General features: G+C 42.3%; 1 protein-coding gene across 4 annotated transcripts in view; it reads right to left on the bottom strand.

Annotated features, from left to right (window-relative positions):
• Positions 1 to 15381: 15381 nt before the first annotated feature.
• Positions 15382 to 22799, bottom strand: part of GDA (guanine deaminase) — a 36251-nt gene continuing 28833 nt past the window's right edge. For all 4 annotated transcript variants that reach the window (XM_030004020.1, XM_030004019.2, XM_041120735.1 and 1 more), the window contains one exon: positions 15382 to 22629. In XM_030004020.1, the coding sequence (XP_029859880.1) occupies positions 22559 to 22629 (71 nt within the window). In that variant the 3' untranslated portion in view covers positions 15382 to 22558. The remainder of the gene's footprint in view (positions 22630 to 22799) is intronic.

Raw genomic sequence — 22799 nt, 5'->3', positions numbered from 1 at the left:
TTTTTTGCTAGATTGAAGAAAATACAGAGACCATTTCTGCTTGAAAGGGCACATCAGCACAACAAAACAGAACCAAGGACCAGATTTCTGACTCCTAAAAAATTGAATTCAGTGGAAGAAGCAAGTCTTGGCATGTGGGATGCAAAATAGCAGAGTACCAGCAGCCTGTGATTTAAATGAAATGAAAATAGAAGTGTAAAACTGTTAAAGATGGCAGTACTGAAATAAATGCAAGAATCAACACCTACAACGGCAACCCGAAACACTGTGGCTTGACTGTTTATTTGTGTAGATAGAAAGCTGTACCATTTTTAAAAAAAGTGTTGATTATTGAAATGACTAGAGTCACAGCTTTCTGAAGAAGATGTGTCTCACTCTTGCCTTTTGTACTAGATAGTAAGATGTAGATGACACTTTTTTTTTTTTTTTTTTTTTTTTTTGTAACACCAATTTCATTTCAGTGGATGTTTCTCTCCTGTAAGCCTCTGGTCAGTATCATAGCAATGTTGGAAGTTGGGTTTCTCATGTGAATGTTACTTTGGCTCAGGCCCTTTAAGTAAGATAGCTGTATCTTCACTAAACCTCCTTGTAGTCCTAGATTTTTTCTCCCTGTATCGATAACCAGCTCACAGCATTTATTCCCAAGTAGCAATAAGCCTGGTTGTCACAAGCTGACGTTTATTCATTATGGAGAGAAAATGAAAAATACATAGGATAATTATATCTACTCTCACACCTGAGTACAAGCATGCAGGGTAGACTGTTGTGTAATTAGTCCTGACCCAGGCAGGTTAAGTCTTGCACTTAACTGACTGTTATGGGCACCTGAGAGGGTTGTAGGGTGAAGTGCCTCCCTTTCTGCAGGCATTTCACAGTGCGGTTACCCATGGCCCAAGCCAAGCGATGGCATTTCCAGAGCCCCCCTCCTCCTTCCAAGTTCCTGTTGCAATGCCTCTAATGCTAAATGACTACTATTGCAGTGTGATGCTATTTTTAATCCATACACAGGTGACAACATTTCTAAATTACGTTACCGTGACTGTGGAGCAAGTTCTTTCTTTGTTTGCTTTTTCAGTTGTTGTGCATGTATTATTTTTTTTAAATATGTATAGGGGCTTGTGTGTGTATCAGAGAATTTTATATATAAAATATACAGTGCCTTCATCTTTTTCATTTTTCTTCCAGTTAACATTCCATATCTCAAAGGATTTAACCGAACACAAGCCTGATGTTTGCAATGTCGTATACTGTAGTTAGGAAGTAACCATCTCTGTGTAAGACCAGCCTGAGTATCAGCATAAGATGACCTTCCCTATTCATAGACCAGGGCCGTGTTTGCTAAGTGAACCACCAAGGCTGTGTTGCTCATGAAAAATGTTTAAATCCAAGGAAAGAGTTATAGTCACTGACTGTGTAATAGCCAAATTTACTTACCTAATTGGACTCAAGACACCTTAGCTGCCCACCGCTTTGCTTGCTAAGCTACTTTAAAATGCAGCTGCATCTGAATTGGTTTTATGCTCCTCCATACCCTCAGTCAGCCAGCCTCACCATGATTTGGTTTGCTATTAGGGAGGAATCAACAGTTTTAAAATGCTTTGTCTGGGGGTTTTGTTTGGTTTTTGAGGTTGTTTTGATAGGGCTGTGAGTGCTGTTGATGGTAAGTCACTTTTAACCTGCTCTTCCTGGTTCATGTATTTTCAGGTTCTTCCTACAGCTCCTTCTGAAGATACAATAATGAAATCAATTTAAATGGAGGCAACATGACCTAAAGGATAAACTGAAGCCATGGTTCAGTATGGGGCCCTGCTCACAGCAGAACTTTTCCATTCTTTCAGCTTAATTTTCCCACTGCAGCCATAGGCATCTCCGTCCCTTTATCCAGTGTCTGAAAGGCGTCATTAAATGTTAGCCAGGCATATGTACAGATGTGTATTTGGGCTTCTCTTTATTGGTGGATTTTATTTTCAGATTTCATTGACAGTGGTCTTTACACATAGTTAATGTATTTTGTTTTCTGAAAGCATTTTGGTGGTGATGTTCATCAGCTTGTTGGTGTATTCTTTTGTGAGAGGGGTGTTAGAAGCACAAGGTGTTTGCTGAGCTACTGCACAGCAAACATGTAGGTGGAGAAATGCTCCCTACAGCTCAGACCTTTCATCTTTGGAGACCTACAGTGCCCCTCACTAATATTTTTGCCTGATTGGTGATTTTGCAATATAGCGAGACAGGATGAAGTCCCACTGTGAATCTTCACCTACAATCTTGGTGATTTTACAGCCCAGATCTGAGGAAAAGAAAAGCAATTTAATTCACTGTTCCTCATTCCTGTTTATCTACTCTTTACCATAATGTACATTCACATTTATATTGTTTAAAACCCATCCAACCTGCCTCATTTGCTGATAAGGATTTTCCTTGAGCAGAGCGCATTTTTACTGTAAATTTGATTGAAGTTTACTTTAGTAGGTCAGTAAGAAGTTGGGCACATGATGAGTATGTCCTGAGTTCCCAAGGGAGCCTGTGAAACAGTTAGTGCACAGGACCATTTGACTTTGATAATGCTTCTGGGAGACCAGGTCAGACTAGGTTTAAACAGGATTAGGCTAAAGTAGATTTTCCTTAGTTGTATTTTAAGTAGCATGGGATTTATGAGGGGAAAGTAGGTTTATGACCCTGGAAAAATCTTGATCCCTTTCAGTCTGGTTACAGTCTTCAGAGTGAGACTGAGCTCGTTTCTTTGATGGCTACACTGGACTCATCTCATGGATAATATCCATACAGATTTGTGTATTTCTAGAAGATCACCTTGTGACTGACCTTGTACGACCAAAGACTTGGATGTTTTGCTGCCAGTTCAGTCACCGCCACAGCTTGTGGAGAGTTCACCAAGTACCAGATTTAGCACAAGGAGGGGGCAGGGACAGTCAGAAGAGGTGAGACCACCACACAGAGATTTGCACGGGCTGCTGAGGAATTGCAGTTTCAGTCTCAGTGGTGAGACAAATTGGCTGGTAGCTTCAAGCATGTAGCAGTGCTGCAAAGTTCGGCATTTGCCATGGTGGCTTCAAGGTTTGCTAGCTGAGACCAAGCCCTTAACCTGCAGGTTGCAGAAATGGGTTTACATTTGATTTAAGGTGATATTTTTGCTGATACTAGTAATTTAGTCTCTTACATGTAAGCACCTGGCAATAAATAAAGGACCAACGGTGGGAATAGTTCACTGGCTCCTCAGCAACATTTTCTAAGCCAGAGTTTGGAAATCATATTATGTTAGGAAATGGCCTTGAGGTACAAGTTAATTTACTCAGCATTTCACGTAAGCAGAGTTTGTTGTGTTTAACGGTTTGTCATCTGGTGAGGGTGAATCACAGGTCAGCACAGAGTCATTTCTCAGTGTCAACCAGCCTTCAGTAAATAGAGGCATTTAACAGTCATCTGCAAATAGCTGCTGGAGACCAAAGGTTATATGAGTGAATAATAACATTAGGACTTTTACAGTCCTCTTCCTCTTTGTTTCCCAGAGCCCTTCATGATGGTGGGTAAAGGTTGCTGTCCCCAATGGACAGAGGCAAGGACAAAGCGTGGAAGGGGTCAGCAAGGACACAGCTCTGTGGTCCTGTCTCCAGCTGAGCCACACTACCAGCCTACTGCCACCAGCTGCTTGACTCTCCTAGTTTTTCACACCCTCCACCCGACCATATGCAATTGCTTCCTGATTTGTTTTCGTGCAAGTGATCCAAGTTAAAAAGCCACACTTTAAAGAGCAAGACCACAGATCACAGAGAGTGTGAGTGAGTTACGCTGCCAGAAGCAGAAGTACAACATCTAGGGATGCCCCAAGTGCAGACCAAACCCATGCTGCAGCAAGAGGAGCACATCATCTGTGTCCTAAGCTGCCCCTGGCTGCGTAAAGCAGCAGTGGCAGTGACAGTGCTGGGTTCCAGACCCAGCTGTCCTTGCTTCTTCCAGGGTGCCTCTACCACATCCCTGCTTCCCCCAAGCTCTGGGGTGGCAAGAGCTTCTCCCCTCCTGGAGGGCAGGGAGGACCAGGGGAGGTGTAGCAGCCCTTCGGCTGGGGCCTGAGCAGGCACTACACAAGCCACACCTCCATCGTGTTGCGCTAGCTGGCAAAAACAGATGAAGCCTAGAGGTAATGGTTCCTATTTTTACCTTACAGCAAACCCTGCCCCAAAATATCCATGCACTTCAGTATGCTTCTATGGAGGGTAAAATCCACCCACCACCACACTTTGTCCTCGAGCAGGCTATTAAAAATCTTCAGTTGCTAGCACTTCAGCTCAGGAAGCAACAGCGTCACACCCACGCCAAACAATAAAAGCAGCAATAGGCAAGAATACCCATACTCTGTTACGCTTCTGCTCCCCGACCTCAGAAACACCCTTACTCCGTAACTAACTCCTGCAGCAGCTTCGGATGGCCTTTGCTTTCCTCTTTCATTCCATCCCCCTCTCTTCCTGGTAGCAGTTTTACAGTCTGAAGGAAACACGTCTGTGATTTTCTCAAAACAGTTCACATAATTTGGGGGGGGTGGTATTTTTTAACTAACCACGGTAAAAGGTTATGCCAAGAACATATCTTTGCAGGGCTTATTAGTACAGGAGAAAGAAAGTTAATATATGCACAGCCTGCTTCTGCGTATAAGTAGTATGCCATTTTGGGCTACAAATAGAGGGCTATTTTTAAAAAAGCTGACACAAAAATGTCACTATTGACTACAAGTCCTAAGCAGTCAGGGTACCTTCCACTTTTTTTCTGCTAACTATGCCTTTTTTTCAGGGCATGTTTTACTAGCCTCAGTTAAGTTGCTGACTTCTGTTTATTTTTTTAACCAAATACAATTTAGTTAGGTGGAATAGAGGCAAAGGGATTGTATAAAATCCATGTGTTTTCCCAAACCCGGTCGCTGTGGTTTTCTTAAAGTCTGTTGTTCAAACACACCTCATTGGTGCGCAGCTCTGTTCTAGATGAGGGCTGGATCTGAAAATCCCTCCCTTTCACTCTTCCACCCAAGTTGTCCAAGTGCTGTATGTTGAGAAGTGAAGCCTTGTGTCTTTCAGAGATCAGGGTCATGCTTTTGCCTTTTTAAAACCTTTTGTGTATCTAGGATTACAGCCACGAGCATAGTGTATAGCTTTTTTGTTTCCTACTTCAAGGAAAGAGCCGTTCTCAGCCCACAAAGCTAGTAACACAACACAGCTCAGGAGGCTGATTCAGCTTAAAATAAGCTGTGGCTAACCACAGTCTTCCCCGTGCCTCGGCTCCCTGCTGACACGTCCGAAAGTGATTGCTGGGTGGGTCTTGGCACTTCACAAAATCTGCGGGAAAGGATGGCCAGGGCAGCCCTGACACTGACGTCCCCACGCAAGCAGGAGTCCCAGCTGCTACGCCTCTCCACAGCCCCGTTGGGGCTGCCCATGCCCCTCCAGCAGTCCCACGCTGGCTGGCAGGGCTGCGGGACTCCTAGCCGTACCCGCGGCAGTGCCATCCCCAGCCCGTCCTCTCCTGTCAATGCCTCCTCCAGCCATGGCAAGCCTCTCCCTTCAGTGACTCAGCATCTGAATAATAGCCTTTTTTTTTCCTCCCCCATCTGTCTTGACAAGGAATTTCAATATAAGAAAATTGCATTTAGAAGGAAACGAAAATAGAAGAAACTAACTGGCATCTTAAGGTTCCCCTTTCCCAACGCTACAGACTAAGGACAGATCTACCCCATTTGTTTAGCTGAAGAAATCATGAGGCGTAGCAGTGAGTCCCAGAACAAGGTTTCAGGGCCAAGTAAATATTTTGGACAGGCTTGTTTATTTTGTCTGCGCTGATAGTGCCAAGCTCCAGCACCATGAAATCTGGCCTCTTTGACCGTATCCTGCCGAGCACCAGAGCTCAGAGGGACTTCAAGTAGCCCAAAATGCTATCCAAAGGGCAGAGTTATTCACGGCGCCTCAGGGGCTGTCTATGACACACCACCACTGTGATGCTGGATGCGGAATTTCAGAGGTGCGTGGGTCAGCTACCAGGCCCGGCCTAGACCAAGCCAGCCCCTACCAGGTGCACTGCGAAGGGAGCAAGCACTTACTGCCTTTGCTGGTCCCCAGGGTGTTGGGGCAAGTGACTAAAAGATGGAGAAAATGCTTGAAGTCAGCCAGAAGGAGCTGAGCCTGCAGGGGCGCGGGACAGCATCCCCTCCACCAGCATTGCCCCAGCACAAGCAGTCTCATAACCCCCACACTCACTGCAAGTGCTAAGGAAGATTGAATTTCCCCAGTGGATGCTGACCTCGCTTTTACCTGTGCTCAGAGGCAAGGCACAAACATGCCGCCAAAGCCCGCACAAAGCCTTGCAAGCTGCCACGTGGATGGCTCCAGCGAGGGAGTGTTGTGTCTCTGGTCCCTTTTTTGATTTTCAAAGTGATGTTCTTCCTTTAAAAGCAATGAAGATAGAATTTCTGCAATATGCGAATGTCCTTCATAGGGCCTCTGCATGAGTTTTGCCCGTATCTGACCTGACTTGTGAGATTTTACAGCAAAGGTTTTCCGGGATGCCCATGCAAACTTGAAGAGGAACACCACAAAAAAATAAAGGAAAATGCAAAGGAAATTATTTCTTGTCAGGGAAGGGGGGGGAGTAGGTTTTTTTTTTTCCAGTCTGTTTTATGATTTTATGGAAGTTTGCAACCAGGAATTTTATGTCATGTTAAGTGATCTGACATGCAAGCAGCAATAAATAAAAGCATTTTTTCTATTTTTATGATGATACGATAAAGTGTTAAAATAGGAGTCTCAAAGTCCAGTGTACAAATATTTTAACCTCTGGTGTCATGTTCAACTTATTTTAGTATTGAAAAGGCCACTAAAGTTGATCACCCTCTGCACAGTAAATGATCCAAGGGAAGTGCAGAGGGGAGCATGGAAGCTATTTATGCCTGTGAGAGACACCACACGAATCATGCTCATACTTAATTTTGTCTGATTATCAGTATGCATTTGTGTGGGCAGCAGAGGAATAGGCTTGTTAAATACTGCTTTGAAATCCGTTAGCTCAGCCCCCATATTTTGGAGTTAAACATGTAGAGATTTAGTGAACTTAGTGAGTCACCATCTCAGCAAATGCAAAAGACAGTTCAGTGCATTTAGCACTGATATCACATATACAATTAACACTCCAGAACACTTCTCTACATAACAGAACCACCCAAAGCAATTATTTAGGTGATATTAGTAACTAGGGTGCAGTGTTCTTTGCTGAAGAGGCAAGAGTCCCCTTTATAAGCATCTTCTCATGCTGTTGACGCTGGAAGGAGTTGGTAAAATTATGCCTGCAGAAAGGTTTAACTCTCACAATGCAGCACAAACACTACAGAGGGGAGCAATATGATGTAATATTTCACTGCCTATCAGAGCAGGTTGCTTACACCTTTGCAAGCAGTCAGCGGTGGCTTTCTTTTCTCCAGAGAGGGGCAGAGCTGGCAGGTGAATCCTTGAGGCCAAGGGAGATACACAACATTATATCCCCTCTCTTGGCAGAGAAGCAGCAGTGCCCAGCTGGGCTCTCCTGGGCTTTGCCAAAGACCGAAGCAGCAATGGGGCCATGATGATTTTCTCACTCTCTAGTGTAAAAGGATGAGTAAGTCTTATTAAAGGACTGTTGTGGTTATTACAAAGTCCTTGGTAACATTACAAATATTCTTGGTAATGTCTAGGACCTTGGTTTTGTGGCCGCCTTCTACAAAAGAAGGCCAGCTGAAATTTTCACGGTCTTTGCTTCTATGAGAATGTTTGGGTTTCACGGTAATCTTGGGTTTCAAAAACAAGTTACAGAAGCTTGTCCTTGCTATATAATAATATCATGCATTTCATCTGTACGTCCCACATTTTTCACCACACTATCTTATTGTTTACATAATTGTACTTGGAGGACAATTTAGAAAACAAAATGTAATTGTTCTGAGTGCTCATGTGAATAACAGAAGTATGAATAATGATCCAAAGGGATATTTTGCACTTTGTGCATGTTTGCAGTCAAGCTATTTTAACTTTGAATTCGGTGGAGTCGGAGCTCAAGTATGTCTGTATTTTGGTGCAGATTTTTAAGCTTGTCCCAGAATATAAAGTTTTTGTAGTGCTTACAGACTGCATATCAGCAGGAACTCACAAAACATCTCTGGAAGGAGTTGTGAAGAGTGACACCACTGCCAACTAGGCTGCCTGTTTCTCTCGTGTCCTTATCAGGAGGGTAAAATAACCATGTTCTCATTGTACTTCTTTTCTGTTGGAAAGGATCTCTTTTAAGTATTAGGTTTTATGTAAGTAGGGGCCAGTGGAGAAGAAGAGAAATATCCTCCTCTTGCCTCTCTCCCCTCTTTCTATGCCCTGGCATACAGTTACTGCTCTCTTCTTCATAGCGGCTCTCATCCCACACACCACATTTGTACCAGGAGAAAGAAACTGCGGACACTTGATACGGTTAATCAGCCTTGGACCACGATAAGGATGTTAGCTGTACAATTTTTTTTCTAAAGTCTGGCCAACGCTGAATCTGACGCCATCCTTCAGAAGTGCCCAGCTTAGCATGTCTATCAGCTTTGGCACGGAGACACCAGACATTTCAATGGTGGCAGGTTAATCCCAAGCTGTTTGGCCCTTGCACAACATGTACAAAATGTTCTGCTGCTTCCAGGTCTATGAAATGGTCTGTTTTGTTTGGGGGATAGGTAGGACTGGCTGTTACTCCATGCTTTTTGTGAAACCAGCCCAATCTACTTCATGTGTAATTTGCTGTCCAGCCCTAAGCTTTCTCTGTCGACCCAAATTGCAAAATAAATACATGAAAACACGCTTTTGATAAACCCAAGCCAAAATGATAAAAAGCACAAAACATTCCTACTTTTCCTTGAAACTAATTTTAAGCACAGTGATGCTAGCGGAAAAGCTGACACTATATTATTCACTATAGCTTGCAGTCTGGGAAGCAGGTATATGTTCAAGCAGCCAGTTTAAAACAAACAGAAGAAATTATTGTGCCACCCAACATATAATGAACAGGTACGACTCACAGTCACTGGATGTTACAGAGAGCAAAACTGTAAATGTTTCAGAAAGTGATTAGGCAAACTAAGGAGCTAAACCAAATTTCCCTGCTGCAATGTTGGCTTTAAACTTCTTTGACTTGTTGGCTGAAAGCGGGGAAGGCTATGAAGGAAGGCTCATGCTGTGTCCTGCTGTCCTCCTGTACACCCATGTTTATCAACCTTACTGGAAGTCAGCTGTGCTAGGTAAACCCAGCTCGGTCCCTTTTACATCCTTGCATAAGGAAGAGCGCAGTTATCCCTGAAGGAGGATGGATGCAGTGAGCAGTGGCTGGTGTGCCATTGAGGACATACCTGCGCTCCACATGAAGAATGCAACACTGTCAACAGTTCTGGGGTTCCTGAGCCCACTCCCCTTTGCTGTAGTTTTTTCCAAATTGAGTATTTTAAATAAATGAGAAAGAGGTGAGGGTTTTTTGATCTGAAGATGGAAGGGCCAGGGTCATCAGTGTGACAGTCCTCTGTGGATTCACAGAAGAGGTATTTTGTAGGAGCGAGAGTTGTTCAAGCCACCTTGATGCCTAGTTAGTTCCACACCAGTCCCACACCAGTCCCACAAATGCCCAGGAGGATTTACAGGTACCATTTGCCAGGAGAAAATCAATTCTATTTGCAATGGGTGAAATTTTACTTACTTTCTTCTAATTTTTTTTGTATTTTTTCTTTTTGTTCAATTGCATTTCGGTTAGCAGAGGCCACTAAACAACCATTAGCTTGCAGCAACTTTCTGCTGCTGACAGCCTAAGCTGGATTTCGTGGATACCCTAGAAGTGACACTTCATGAACTAATTAGAGGAGCAGCTGTTTTTCAGCATTCCAGAAAAATTACTCCGGACTGACACAGGGATACAGAAAACCACTGCTCCTGTGATCTCTCAGCTGAGCACTTACCTCACTTGGTTGCTCAGAGATATGAACTATTTCACTTGAAGCCCATGCTGGATACATCTTGCCAGTTGCAAAAATTCCTACCAAAGAACACTTTACCTAAATGATGGTTAAATTCCACTGGAACTGATGAAATATTGGAAACAACACTTTTGTCAAAAGACATTTTTCCATCAGAAAATGTTTCACATCGAATTTTACAAGCAGCTCTATGTTGAATGTCGCAAGCAGGGCAATCTCCTGGCTCTTTTTGCAGGGAAAAGCTGAGCTGCAAGGAAGAATCGTTTCACATCTTTGCTGTTCGTGTTTAGGGTAACCAGGGGTAGGTGGTCACGTGTTTGGTGGGGAACTGATCGATTTCTGCAGTGCTGTCTCCCCAGAGGGTGCTCCCTCTGCAAATCCCCACCAGCATTTCAGGTGACCCCAAGCCCAGCCGATGCCCAGGCGAGGAGTGGGAAGGGTGCCCTGGACCACACTGTCACAGTGGTTTACATGCTGCCTTCATGGCCTCCATACCTGAAATCACCCATCAGTCTAATGAGGTGATGTGATAAAGAGGTAACGCCATTTACTTTCCTGTGTTTTTTTTTTTACTGTACCGATAGTGTGTCTCACTCTTTCTGCACAGTCATTTGTGCCTGAATACTTGCATCTCTCATTACAGTTTACCATCCTGGCTAGAAACAAAAGCCACCCCTGCCAGCATTAGCAACAGATGCTTTTACTCAAGCGGGAATTAAAATTGCTCCTAAAAGCATATATAAAATAAATTCCGTTGTAATCCATTCTTCCTGTATGACTTTATCTTTCTTGTCTGGGGTTAAAAGGGAGCAAAAATGCCGGAATATTACTATAAAAATAGCCCTTCTTGGAGACCACAGTTGCACTGAATAAAAGGACTAGAAGAGCTGGCTGACCTTTCCTCCCATGAGGAAAACTAGCATTTGAACTGGGTTTGGTTTTCTTCCTTAAGCTTCCCCTTTACAGAGGAAGAAAGCAGTCCATTCCACACAGAGGGCAGACCGTTGTCACCTGGGCCGTGACGCTGAGGTCTTCTCACCAGCCTCGGAGAGGCAGATGCAGCAGGGGGGCTGCCAGCCTGTGGGGCTAGCAGCTGGGCAGGCGCCAGCCCACCAGCAACATCTCTTCAAAGGAGATTTTCTACCTGGTTGATTTCCATGCTCTTAGCAGCTTGCATCAAAGTTCACTCTTGGTTTTCCTCTTAGAAATCCACTACATTAACTTTTCTGGAAAGGACTAATTTGGGAGGGAGTTATTGCTATTGGCCTGGCTCTGCTGTGACCCTGTAAAGAAATTCCTTGAGCTCACAGGCCATCATTAAGCAGTCTTCCAAGGGAAAAATAATCTAGAATAAGATTCCATGAGGCTTCATTAAAGGTGAACTGCACTTATGACATGTACAGGTGGGGAAGAGGAGGAGGCAGAAAGGTAGAAATGGGCTTTACCATTCCTTCTCCCATTCTGCAGCTTTTACTGTGTGCTTCTTTTTCCATCATATTAAAATTGCATCTACTTTCTTCTCAGCCAGCAGCATCTATCATTGTGGGAAAAGGTTAGCAAACCAATTCCCGGCACTTTAAATTAAATCACATTTTTGCAGGAAAGACCTAGAAAATCGAAAAGGGTGTCGGCTCCAAGCACAAGCACACCAGAGCCTACTGCTACATGTCCTGTAGGGGAGCCCAACCACAAAGCCTGGCACACATCCTGCAGCCACACACGTATGATGGTGCTGGTGACTCGCCCACTCGTGGGTTCAGCACGTTTCATGTTTTCACAGGCTGCAGCCTTCAGCATTGCAGCCGGTGTAACGTCTGTTCTTTGGGCAATAACTATCAGGTAACTCCACAGATCCTAGAGGGTCCACATTACTGGTTTTTTTGTTGTTGTTGTTGTAGTGGTTTTAATTTAAGTGTGATTTTCATGGCCTCAACACCAAGGAACTGAGTGTTCCTTTGGGCAGGTTGTGTCCTCTTCTCCAGCACTGATCTCAACACTGCAAGAAGGCTGGAGGACCGTTCAAAGTAGTACTGCAACTGTCAGACAATGCAGCACCTAAGACTCTCGTACCTTTGTCTGCCCTGCATTTCAGCTATTACTCCAACTATCTGTATGGGTCAGACTTTTCTAATGGAAGGTTTATAGGTCACTGGAGTCAAAAGTGTGAAATGGTAGTTAAGTGTGTAGGGCAATGGCTGCATGGTGCTTGCAAGCAGCTGCTTCTCTAAGTGATGTGCTGTACTTTGAAAGTGCAGAGATAGTCACAAAAGGTGATGGCATGTGATACTGTGAGGGGGCATTATCAGAGGGCTGTGGCTCACCAGGGGGCTAGGAAGACTGTAGATGCCCTGGCAGCTCAGCCTTTAGGAAACATGCTCCAGAAGAAGAGGCAGAGAGGCTGTGCAGGGACGGGGGTAGAGAGGCGCAGGCAGATACCACCCTCCACTCACAGCCTGGTCCCCGCTGCCCCTACCCCTGGGCCGCTTCCACCGGTCTGAAACACTTCTGTAAGACACAGCCTTGGAAATACAGCAGCGAAAAGCAGGACAAAATTCTTGTTTCTTCCATTTTTTCCCCTCCCACTCATCTTTTCATTATTTCTTTTGTTCTTGCTTTCCTTTTTCTCTCTTATTTTCTTCCCTTTCCCTTTCCCTTTCCCCTGCCACACCTCAAAGGGTTTTACAAAGCAGGGGTAATATTACCAACCACTGTTCTTTTTAAAGACAGAAAAAAACCTGAAGCGCAGGGGTTTATGAAGGTTGCTCATGCCATGTTCCACCTCACACTGCCTCACCTTGTCTTCGTCCCACATCAGCACCTACAGCCAGATGTGGCAGCTGCTACAGGATAGCAACAGCTCCCAAACCAGGCGGAAGTACAGCCGAGAGCTGTCTGTGCACATGAACCACTTTGAGATGGCATTTGTATCAGAGGAAGTGCAATTACAGCAATTTGAATTTCATTTTATCCTTGAAGGTTTGAGATGGTGTTGAGGTGAGGATGTCTGAGATGGCATTGAGGTGAGGAAGCCCTAGTGATGGGGGCACCAGCCCAGGAGTGGCAGAAACTGCTCAGCTCCCTGCTCTCCGACAGGCCTCCGGTGAGAGTTTGGGCAGCTCACGTAAGCTGGCTGAGCGATGGGGTGTCCAAGGAACCTCCCAAACTGTTAGCATGGAGTTCAGCAGAGCACCACGCTTGAGGGAGCAAGCCCCCGTAATAAGCCAAGATGGTGAGCGTTTAGCATGTGCGTAGTGTCACGCTGCTCTTACCTACTCTGCCTGGAACAACTCCAGCCCTAGTCACTCCAACCTGCTCTGTGCGTCTCCTGGCTTTCACTGAGACCTTCAGCCCCACAGGTGGGTACATGATGAAGGCATGGCCTCATGGGATGCCTCATCCATCCCCCTCTCAGGCCTGGAGAGGTCAGAGCTGAGGATTGCAACAGTTCATTTCTTTATAGGTTTAGGCCTAGAAATCTGGGAATCTCTCTTTCTGTAACACCGTCTTCTGCATACAGTTCAAACTCTTTCTCTTTTCCCTCAGTTACCCCTCGGAGCTTGTGGATCTTCACATAACAATGCTGGAAATGCCACCAACATATGCAGCCCCTCAGCTGGGGTAGGGAGGACTGCTCAGTGCTGGCTGGTGGGTGCTGCAAGACAGCGATGTTCTCGTTTGGCACATCTGTTCGCTGTTTCACAAGCCATAAAAATACAACAATGGTGACTCCTCCTCAAAAATAAGAGCTCAGGAAACAATTTTTACAGCATCAAATTAATACAAGTATTAGCACTGCCCAGAGCTAGCTGGAATTGATATTCTGTATGAATTATCATAGGAGTTGGGTTTCTTACAGCTATGAACCTTGTACCAGTGTGTTGGGAGGTTGATATTTGTTTAAGAAGTGGGGGCTGAGATTAAACTTTAGCTAACGTTTTAATACTTCCAGGTTCTAAGAAGCAAAATACCTTTTATATTTTGAGATGGTACCTCTAGGACAAAATATGAAAGGAAGAGCCACTGCTCATATTTCATCTGGATTTCATGGCATTTCTGGCCATATTTTTAGGTTAATTCCTAAAGGACAGTTTTAATCAGAATTAATGCAAGAATGCAGTCACAAACTCATTACTTTGGAAGAAAGACAGCTAATTACAGTGTACAAGCACAGGGCAAGCAACCTTCATTTTGCATTTTAACTATGCTCTTAACTCATGAACTATAAACCTATTAAGCTCAGTTATAAATGATTCAGTATCTGATCCCAAACCAAAACCAGTCATTGTATTCTTTTTACTAGCCATGGGAGAAGACTGATGAAAATTACACTGGTAATGTGTTCATGATTATTCAATGGCGCTTTTTTAAGCCTGCAAAATCTGTGCTCACTTGCGCACACTGTGCCTGCATCAACTCATTGTAGTGAAACAGGTAATTGTAGCCTGAGATTTACTGACAACATACCCAAAGGCTCTCAAATTTTGAAACTGGCTCACAAACCTTCTATACCATAACAACTGTGCTCACATCTGGAGTTTATACTACTTTAAATAGGTAAGTCTCAACATACCACTCTAGCAAAATGTCACAAAAGCCTTTCTTACTGCTATTTTCCAAAAGAAAATGTTAAGTAGCAGAATTCCTATGCTCAAAGCCTAAATGGGCCCTTCTATCAAGAACAGTAGTCTATAAAGAAGTTTTCTTTCACTTGTCGTTTCTCTGTAGTTTGCATGACTTCTGCTAAGTTGGTTGATGAAAATACAGAACAGCTTTATATCTTGTGCACACAATTTTGCGTAAGTTGGTAACAACTTGCACATAATTCTCAAAATTTCAGCATACAATTCCTCAGTGGTTCTCCTATGGTAGTTCATTTTCAAGGAAATCCACTTCTTTTGAGTTTCAGAGCTTCTTAGACTGGGGACATTTCTATGCCTAAGCTTTGAAAAGTAAGAAAGTGAAGAAAACACATTAAAGGAAATGTGACTCTGTATGCTTGCTGCCAAGCACAAGAAGAAAGCATTTCAGGATAGTCTACTTAGACACAAAATACACAAAATACACAAAATAAGAAAAAGGTTACTGAAGCACTGGCTTTGATTTATCAAGCCAACAAATCTGGTAATAAAGATATGCAAAAAGCTGTAAGAGTTTTGAATCTGGAAGAAGTTCCCCTAAAATAACGTTATGCATACTAAGCAGAGTTTGCAAACCCCTATGATGCATGTGCCCAAGTTCCCCAGGGAATAGTTAAGTTCTGTGCACCTCCAACACTTTGCTGTGTATTATGGTCTTCACTGTAAATCTTCATCAGTCAGCTTGCCACCTTTCTCTCCTCCAAAGTCAAACACAGAAAGAGATGAGGGTTGGTGTAAACACAAGGCCTCTTTATTTTGTTTCGACAATACATGACTTCCCATTTAGCATGATCAAAACCAAGCAGAACAGTGGAAATCACATATACCATTTTTCCTAATACACTGCTTTTCCTTGAAACTACACGAGTACAACAGGAAGAATAAATTCAACAACATTAAATGCAGTTAGGCATTTTTCACAAACAAAAGAACCAGAGCCTATGCACAACAGGCGACGAGCAGACAAAACCAAGGACCAGAATCAGAAAAGCTTACTCCAGTGAGATACAAACTCTTCTTTGGGGAAACAAGGTTCGTCTCGAAGCAAGGGCTGCAAACTTCCTCAGCTAAGGAGTATGTGCAACAGCTTTTTAAAAGCTTCATCAGCAAAAGCTGTTAAAGGAACACACAAACCAGCTCTGAAGCCACAAGAACAGATAGGACACAGATCAAAGCCTTCAGTTGTCATAGATAGTGGTCCCTTCTACTGAAGGCTTATCTCCAGGGAGTTTTTGTACCTAAATGTGCCTAAGAGCACTTGGCTGAGCAAAGCCTGTGGGGACTTTCTATGCTTTTGTCAGCTGCTCACAGTTTACCCAGGTCTTGGCTGGGTTTAATTGTTACAAGCTCAAGTGTGTCCTGGTTTCGGCTGGGATAGACATAATTTTCTTCTTAGTAGCTGGTATTTTGGATTTAGTGTGAGAATAATGTTGACAACACACTGTCATTTTAGTTGTTGCTAAGTAGCACTTATCTTAAGTTCAGGATTTCTCAGTTTCCCGTGCTCTGCCAACAAGCAGGTGCACAAGAAGCTGGGAGGGAGCACAGCCAGGAGAGCTGACCCGAACTAGCCAAAGGGATATTCCATACCATAGAATGTCATGCTCAGTATATAAACTGGGGGGAGTTGGCTGGGAGGGTCAGATCACTGCTCTGGCATCTGTCAGCAGGTGGTGAGCAATTGCATTGTGTGTCACTTGTCTTTTCTTGTTTTTTATTATTTTATTATATTACTTTTCATTGCATTTATTATTATATTATTATTACTGGTGTTAGTACTACATTTTAATTTACTTTACTTATTAAATTGTTCTTATCTCAGCCCATGAGTTTTACTTTTTTCTGATTCTCCTCCTCATGCCATTATTGGTCAGGGCGCAGAGAGGTTGAGGGAGGGGCTGCTTGTTGCCTAGTTGCTGGCTGGGCTTAAACAATGACAAGTCATTAAGCCAAATCACTGCATCTAAGAGCTGTGCAAACATAATGACATCTACCTGATGGGACAAATATTTTGAATTTAAGTGTTAGGCGGGCAGGTGTTAAGATTGCCTTTTAGCCTTATCCTTCTCCCAACCTCGCTCACTCAGCATAATTATTTTCAAACTAAAACCAAGTGTATGAGAAACCACAAACTAAAACCAGAATTAAAGTGAATACACACTTCAGAGTCCTTACCAGGGGAAAGAGTGTGAGTCCAGGCATGACTATTGCATGCACTTCTACAGAAGTGACTGCCTCTGCAGAAGCCACAGGGGACCTCACTGGCTGGAGCACACTACAATTCAAGGCATTTTCCAAGAAAGAATTTCCACTGACATTTCCTGGAAACTACGCTCCAAAAACACTGCTCAGCCTTTCAAGAAAAACTAACAGTTCTATCAACTTTACACAACAGATTGTTGTTGATGTTGCTGATGTTCTTTTGGCTTCCCAAGAATTGTTTTTATTGCTGTTGTGTTTTTGTACAGAGAGCCTTGCAGATGTCATTTGCTGGCTTCTCTGTTGAGAGAAGCACAAGTTGTTACACATACAGTACAAGGGTCTAGAACAATCCCCCAACTTTAAGCCAAAGTTCCTAGTACCTACAAGTTCACCGCTAGGTATATGCCTGTGTAATTTAAAATGTGCTGTGCTCTCTGCAGTGTGCTTAACTTCAAAGCAATCTGATTTTAAAACAGCTTATTTTCAGTTACTCTAGTCACGCCAGATGCTTGTCTTCCTGTGTCGGGCTCAGTCATCACCACGCCACCAGGCACACAACAGGGGATGATCTGTGGGACATGCAGGAGCAGAGATTCTTCCCTGGGACCAGACTAGTCAAGTCTCTGAGCTGGCCAATGCCAAATGCTTCATAGGACACGTGGAGATAAAGCATAGCGTGCCCTTGCATCAGGATTTTTCTGGAGTTGTTACAGGTAATTTTGATTTAAATCTTGAAGTAGAGGTTAAGAGTTGAAAAGTGTTATCTAATTATGCTATGATTAGCTACAATTATTTGGGCTTGTATTATTAAGCATGTAAGTAACTCATTTGGAAATCTGCTCAGTTGTTGGGCCTCAATGACTTTCAGAAGGAATGAGGTCTGTGATTTAAAAGAACACTGACAGAAAATGTATCTTCTTTTCTGAGTGTTTCCCACCTAAAGCTTCACTGACACTTCATCTTGTTTTTATGAATTCCTCTGATTTATCTTCTTTCTACTTTGCATTATTTTGTATTCTGCTACCACCCTTTTCAAATTTCTTCTCGAATCCTTGGTTTTTCCCCAGCTCTTTCTCAAATTTTCAAAATTCCTTGGCTTTTTAAAAAAAAACTTCTACTTGTACACTATCATTTTAGAGATGAGTTCACCACTGCTACACACAGGGCTGCAGATAAGGCAGCACTGTTTATTCATACAAATCCAGTATTTTAAAAGCTGTCCACCTTATCATCTGTTTCGGATTGTTCCTGGAAATGCTTAAAACAATATTTTTAAACATCTTTTCTGAGCAATATTGTTGATACCTTTTCCTTTTAAAACTGGGATATTCTTTGAACTTGGGCCTTTTATTTTTCACGACTTTCATTTTCTTTTTAAATGTATAATCAAGAATAGTTGCATTCTCTTTTGCTCAGTAGAACAGTAGATATTTAGCAGGAATTATTACCTTTTGCTAATCTGCATTGCATAATCATAATTAAAATTAAAAAAATCTATTTCTCTGTAAATATTTTTAAATTAAAACATTACTACTCATGTCGGCTTTCATAAAACCATTATAACTTTTTCATTCATGAGTGTATAATCAGGCACAGAGTTTTAAACAGGGTCATTTTAACATTTCTTTTTCTAACAGGAAGTGCACTTACAATACTGAAAATGTTCAGTACAGTGAATAAATACACATTTTTTTCCCCTACAAAGCTTTCTGACTGCACAAAAAACACAGAATAAATATAAACATTAGGCCAAGGCAACGTCTTAAAGTGCAGAACTCCACTTGCCACACATGAATAATTCATATAATGCTGCGTAATGCATAGGCGATACTTACTAGCATTTTATTAATAATCAAAACCTGAAGTGACACAAGATCAACATATAACAGTAATTCCAATACATTCCATTTATAAGTAAGTGCTCACCTGAACACAGAACACATTAAGCATATTGTCCCAACAAGCAAGCTTTCTACAAACTACCCTTTTTTTTCTTTGTCTGAATGGTGCACTAACATTGAACACAAAGACACATTAAGAAACAAAGATCCCATCCACAATCTCGCAAGAGAACTAATGGGGAGTGACATCTGGAAACAGTTGCGTGTACATTTTTCCAGAGGTTTTATCTTAAGTCAGTAGCACGGTGTCAATTTATACTGACTGAAAATTATCCCTTTCTTTCTTTCTTTTCTTCCACTTACTCATCTCCCCTTAGTGTTTGGTTGCCTAACTTTAACTTTTACTTTTTTTTTTTTTTTTTTTTTTTTTTTTAAGAGGGGGGAAGAGGGAAGGACAATTGCTTTAATTTGTCTTCAGCTACTAAGTTCTGTGACAATGAGGATGGAGGGGGAATAGTCCAAGTCCTAGCCTCCATTAGCATTTTGGTCTGAGACAGTAGTGCTGTTCTGAAGTGAATTGCTAATCATCCTCCCTTATTGAAACTTGGTTCAGTTTGCAGGGTGGTTTTGGTACACAAGGATTAAGTTTATTTTGGAGGAAACTACACTGGAGGCTAGCTGCATGCCAAATATACTCCAGCCTCTAAAAGAGACACTGAGAGTCTGAGCCAATTATTTGGCCTGCTTCAAACTGCATATGCAGTGCAGACATCTGTCCAAGGAAAGAGACTATATGTAGTCTTAAGCTGCATATAGTGTAGATGTACGAGTCTCAGCAGGAACTGCTTTCATCTACTGAGCCTCCCTTACTGCACCAAGTATCTTGGCAATCTACACACAGCCAGAAAGTCCCAAGGGCCAAAATTTCACAGTGGGATCCTCAGTGACTTTCCCAAAATTGCTTCAGAGAAGTTTGGCTACTACATCTTCTGTATCTCCTAAAACCTTAAAATTTTTGCACGCAAGCCGTCTTCCACTGAACAAGCATTTGGGACTATCTCAGAGGACCCCACTTCAACTTTTTTTCTGACATTACAGTCTTTATCCATTCAATTCTATTTAAGATACTGTTGTTGAAAGTACATCCCAGTTTTTTTGTTGTATTAATTCCTCCACTGGCTTCCTCTCATATCAAATTCAGGCTTCTTTCCTTTACACCTAGCACCTCAGCATTTACTGTAACACTATCCATCTTGGTCCTCGCTCCCCCTGGTCTTGGGCATTGCAGGGTGCTGCAGTCAGCCCATGGCACTACCTGCAGGCAGAGCTCCTCCTCCAGCTGAGATTCTTAAAAACTGGATTCTCCATTTCTAAGTCTGGGTAGTGTCTGGGTACTAGACACTAGTAAAGCTATAATCAAAAGGCTGAGTTCCTACCTTGTGCCTGAATTTAACAAGAATCAAACTGCTCATGACACGGCCAATATTCAGATACAAAGCTCATTGGCAGCAGTTATCCTAAGGAGTCCCTTTGTAACTGGGCCAGCAGTATAGCGTTGAACTTGCTGAAGTTTTTCTGTTTTCCCAGTTTGCAAATAGGCAACCCCTTCTCCCCTGTAAATCTTTTAAGGAGAAATGCTGAATCCCATTCTTAACAACACTACAAAATAGTGGGAGAACAATGAAGTCTGAGACAGTTAAGACCACCACTAAAATAAAAGCACTGATTTAATTCATAGCTCTGGAAGCGAAGAAGTAGGGTACAAACATACATTGTACACAAAGCTGTGTAATCTTTCTCCGCCCCAGAAAACATTCCTGCAGGAAAGCCAAAGCTGAAAACCATGAAACTCCCTAAAAATAGTTTCAAACAGTAACTGGGGGGGTTAAAACGTGTCTCACAGATCTTTGGTTTTGGAACATGAAATTTGGTCAATTAAATTCATGTCAAAATTCATGAGGAAAAACGCTCCCTGAATCAGGAAACCAAGTTAAAAAGCTGAAGATTGTATTTGCCAATCAAGTGTGCTACTGTGTAGGTGACTGGGACACATGAAAAACAAAATGGTGAAGAAAACACCCTGATGGAACATGGAAATCTTAATCCTTAAATCTTGACTCCTAAGGCTTTAGGAATCATTGAACGTGATGGGTAGGAAGGCTGTGCCTCCGCAAGCAGAGGGCACAGCGCAGTCAGAGCCCTGTGACGAGGACACCCGAGCTGGCTCTCAATGCACGCGGGTGGTGTCTGCAAGCCCATATCCCCCCACCCCTGTTCCGTGGGGCTGCTCAGCTTCGGCAAAAAAAACCCCACACTGAAAAGGCTGTACTGCTTTAAGTGCCCAAGCGAGCTTTTACACTTTCACTTGACACTATCCTGGCTCATGTAGGCGTAAGCATAATGGTATGTAAACTCTGAAAATGCTTTTAAAATCAGAAAGTTATCAGCGATGTTGGGCCAAGCGGTCTCTCAGAAGTAGACATGAAGCGAGACTTGGGTGCAGTGACCCCCCTTGTTTTGTGAACAGAGGGACGTCCCATGCCTTTATGTTGCCAGGCAGTGGAATGAAAGTGTGAAACAAAGCTTAGTCAAAGGAAATCAAAGGAGTTTGAAGCAGGCCTTTAAAACCATATTCAACGCATGTTTATAGTAACTCAATACCATATTGTCTCTATTGACACCGAAATTAAAGCTTACAGCCTTTGTTTTGCAAAAACATAATAAAGAAACAAGAAGCAACCCCCTCCTCAGAGTAATCTTGCAAAAAAAAAAAAAAAAAAAAAAAACAGGTTTCTGAAAAAAAGTAGGGAAATATGGTTTTTAAGAAAGGAAATCACAGAGATTTCCAAAACAAAAAGGGCACATTTTTTACTTTGAATTGTAGAGTGCTGGAATTATGGTTGCCACGTTGAAAGATGCAAAAGAGCACGTTAAAGCTGAGCTGCTTTTTCCAGTGATGATTTCCACCCCAAGTTAAAGGTGGTAAAGGCCAGAAATAGCCCGTTTCTCTTGGATGTTTCTATAAACCTACTCACTTCCCTTACAGAAAGGAGAAGGGACATCGTATGGTCCTGTCTGAACAGTCAGGAGCAAATGAGCTTGGGAAAGGTTCTGCAGGAGGCTGAACTAGATGAAGCACTCCTTCTAGTCCAGAAAAACCTCTTCATTTGTTTGTCATTGAGTAGCCTGCTCAGGTATCTTAGTGCCTACTTCTAATTTAACATGTTTCATTCTGTCTGACTATGAATGACAAATCTGAACTTTTTGATAATAAGGACCCTTATTTATTTATAAATACACGCTTCTTATCTAATTTATCTTAAAAAAATAATGTTTTAAATGAAATAATTACTTTTAAAAAAATAAGCTCCTAAAGAAACCCGGAAAATGTTCTAAATGCCCCAAAAGGTCACTGATTTTTCCATATTTGGTGATAATATTATGGAAATTGCATTCTTCCATGATACTAATTATCTGCAAAATCAATTTACTAGCACTGGCTTTTTTTTAAATTCAGAGGCATTATAAACAATGAGAGTCTCACTTCTCTTTGTAATGCTTCCTACACTATTATTAAAAGGAATAGCAGGTGTCCTCTTTAATTAAGGTATTTACCAAATCCCCTATCAATGCACACATGCTATTTTTACAGATGAATTTAAATATCCATTTCCTCTAGAACTCTGACAATTTTGTTAAAGTAATTCTTGAACGGTCTAATAAAATTTCTAATGTTTGCAAGTTTTAAAACATTAAACAAAAAATGAGGTGTCATTCCTGATGATCAGGCACTGTGTTTAAGCAATCTTTTCCAAATCAGATGCAGAATGTTCAGCAGAGTGTTTTGCAAATGGGAAATGGATTTATACTGAACTTGAAAAAGGAACCACTTGCCTTCCAGCCACATACACTTCAGAAATATTCCGATCGTCACCTGAAATAACATGGTCAAAACAGAGATTTGCACATAAATCTATGCACTGATTTAATTAATGAAAATTATGCAATCCACAAAATCAGTTTTGGAATACATCATTTGCAGTGACCATTTCCTAGGACTGAGAAAGTTTCTTTGAAGAGAAATAGTCAGGGCTACCACAAAGA

Source organism: Aquila chrysaetos, chromosome Z (genome assembly GCF_900496995.4).
Source record: "Aquila chrysaetos chrysaetos chromosome Z, bAquChr1.4, whole genome shotgun sequence".
In the NCBI taxonomy this organism is placed as follows: Eukaryota; Metazoa; Chordata; class Aves; order Accipitriformes; family Accipitridae; genus Aquila; species Aquila chrysaetos.
Note: the sequence above shows the minus strand (reverse complement) of the source record. Positions and strands in the feature narration are given on the sequence as shown.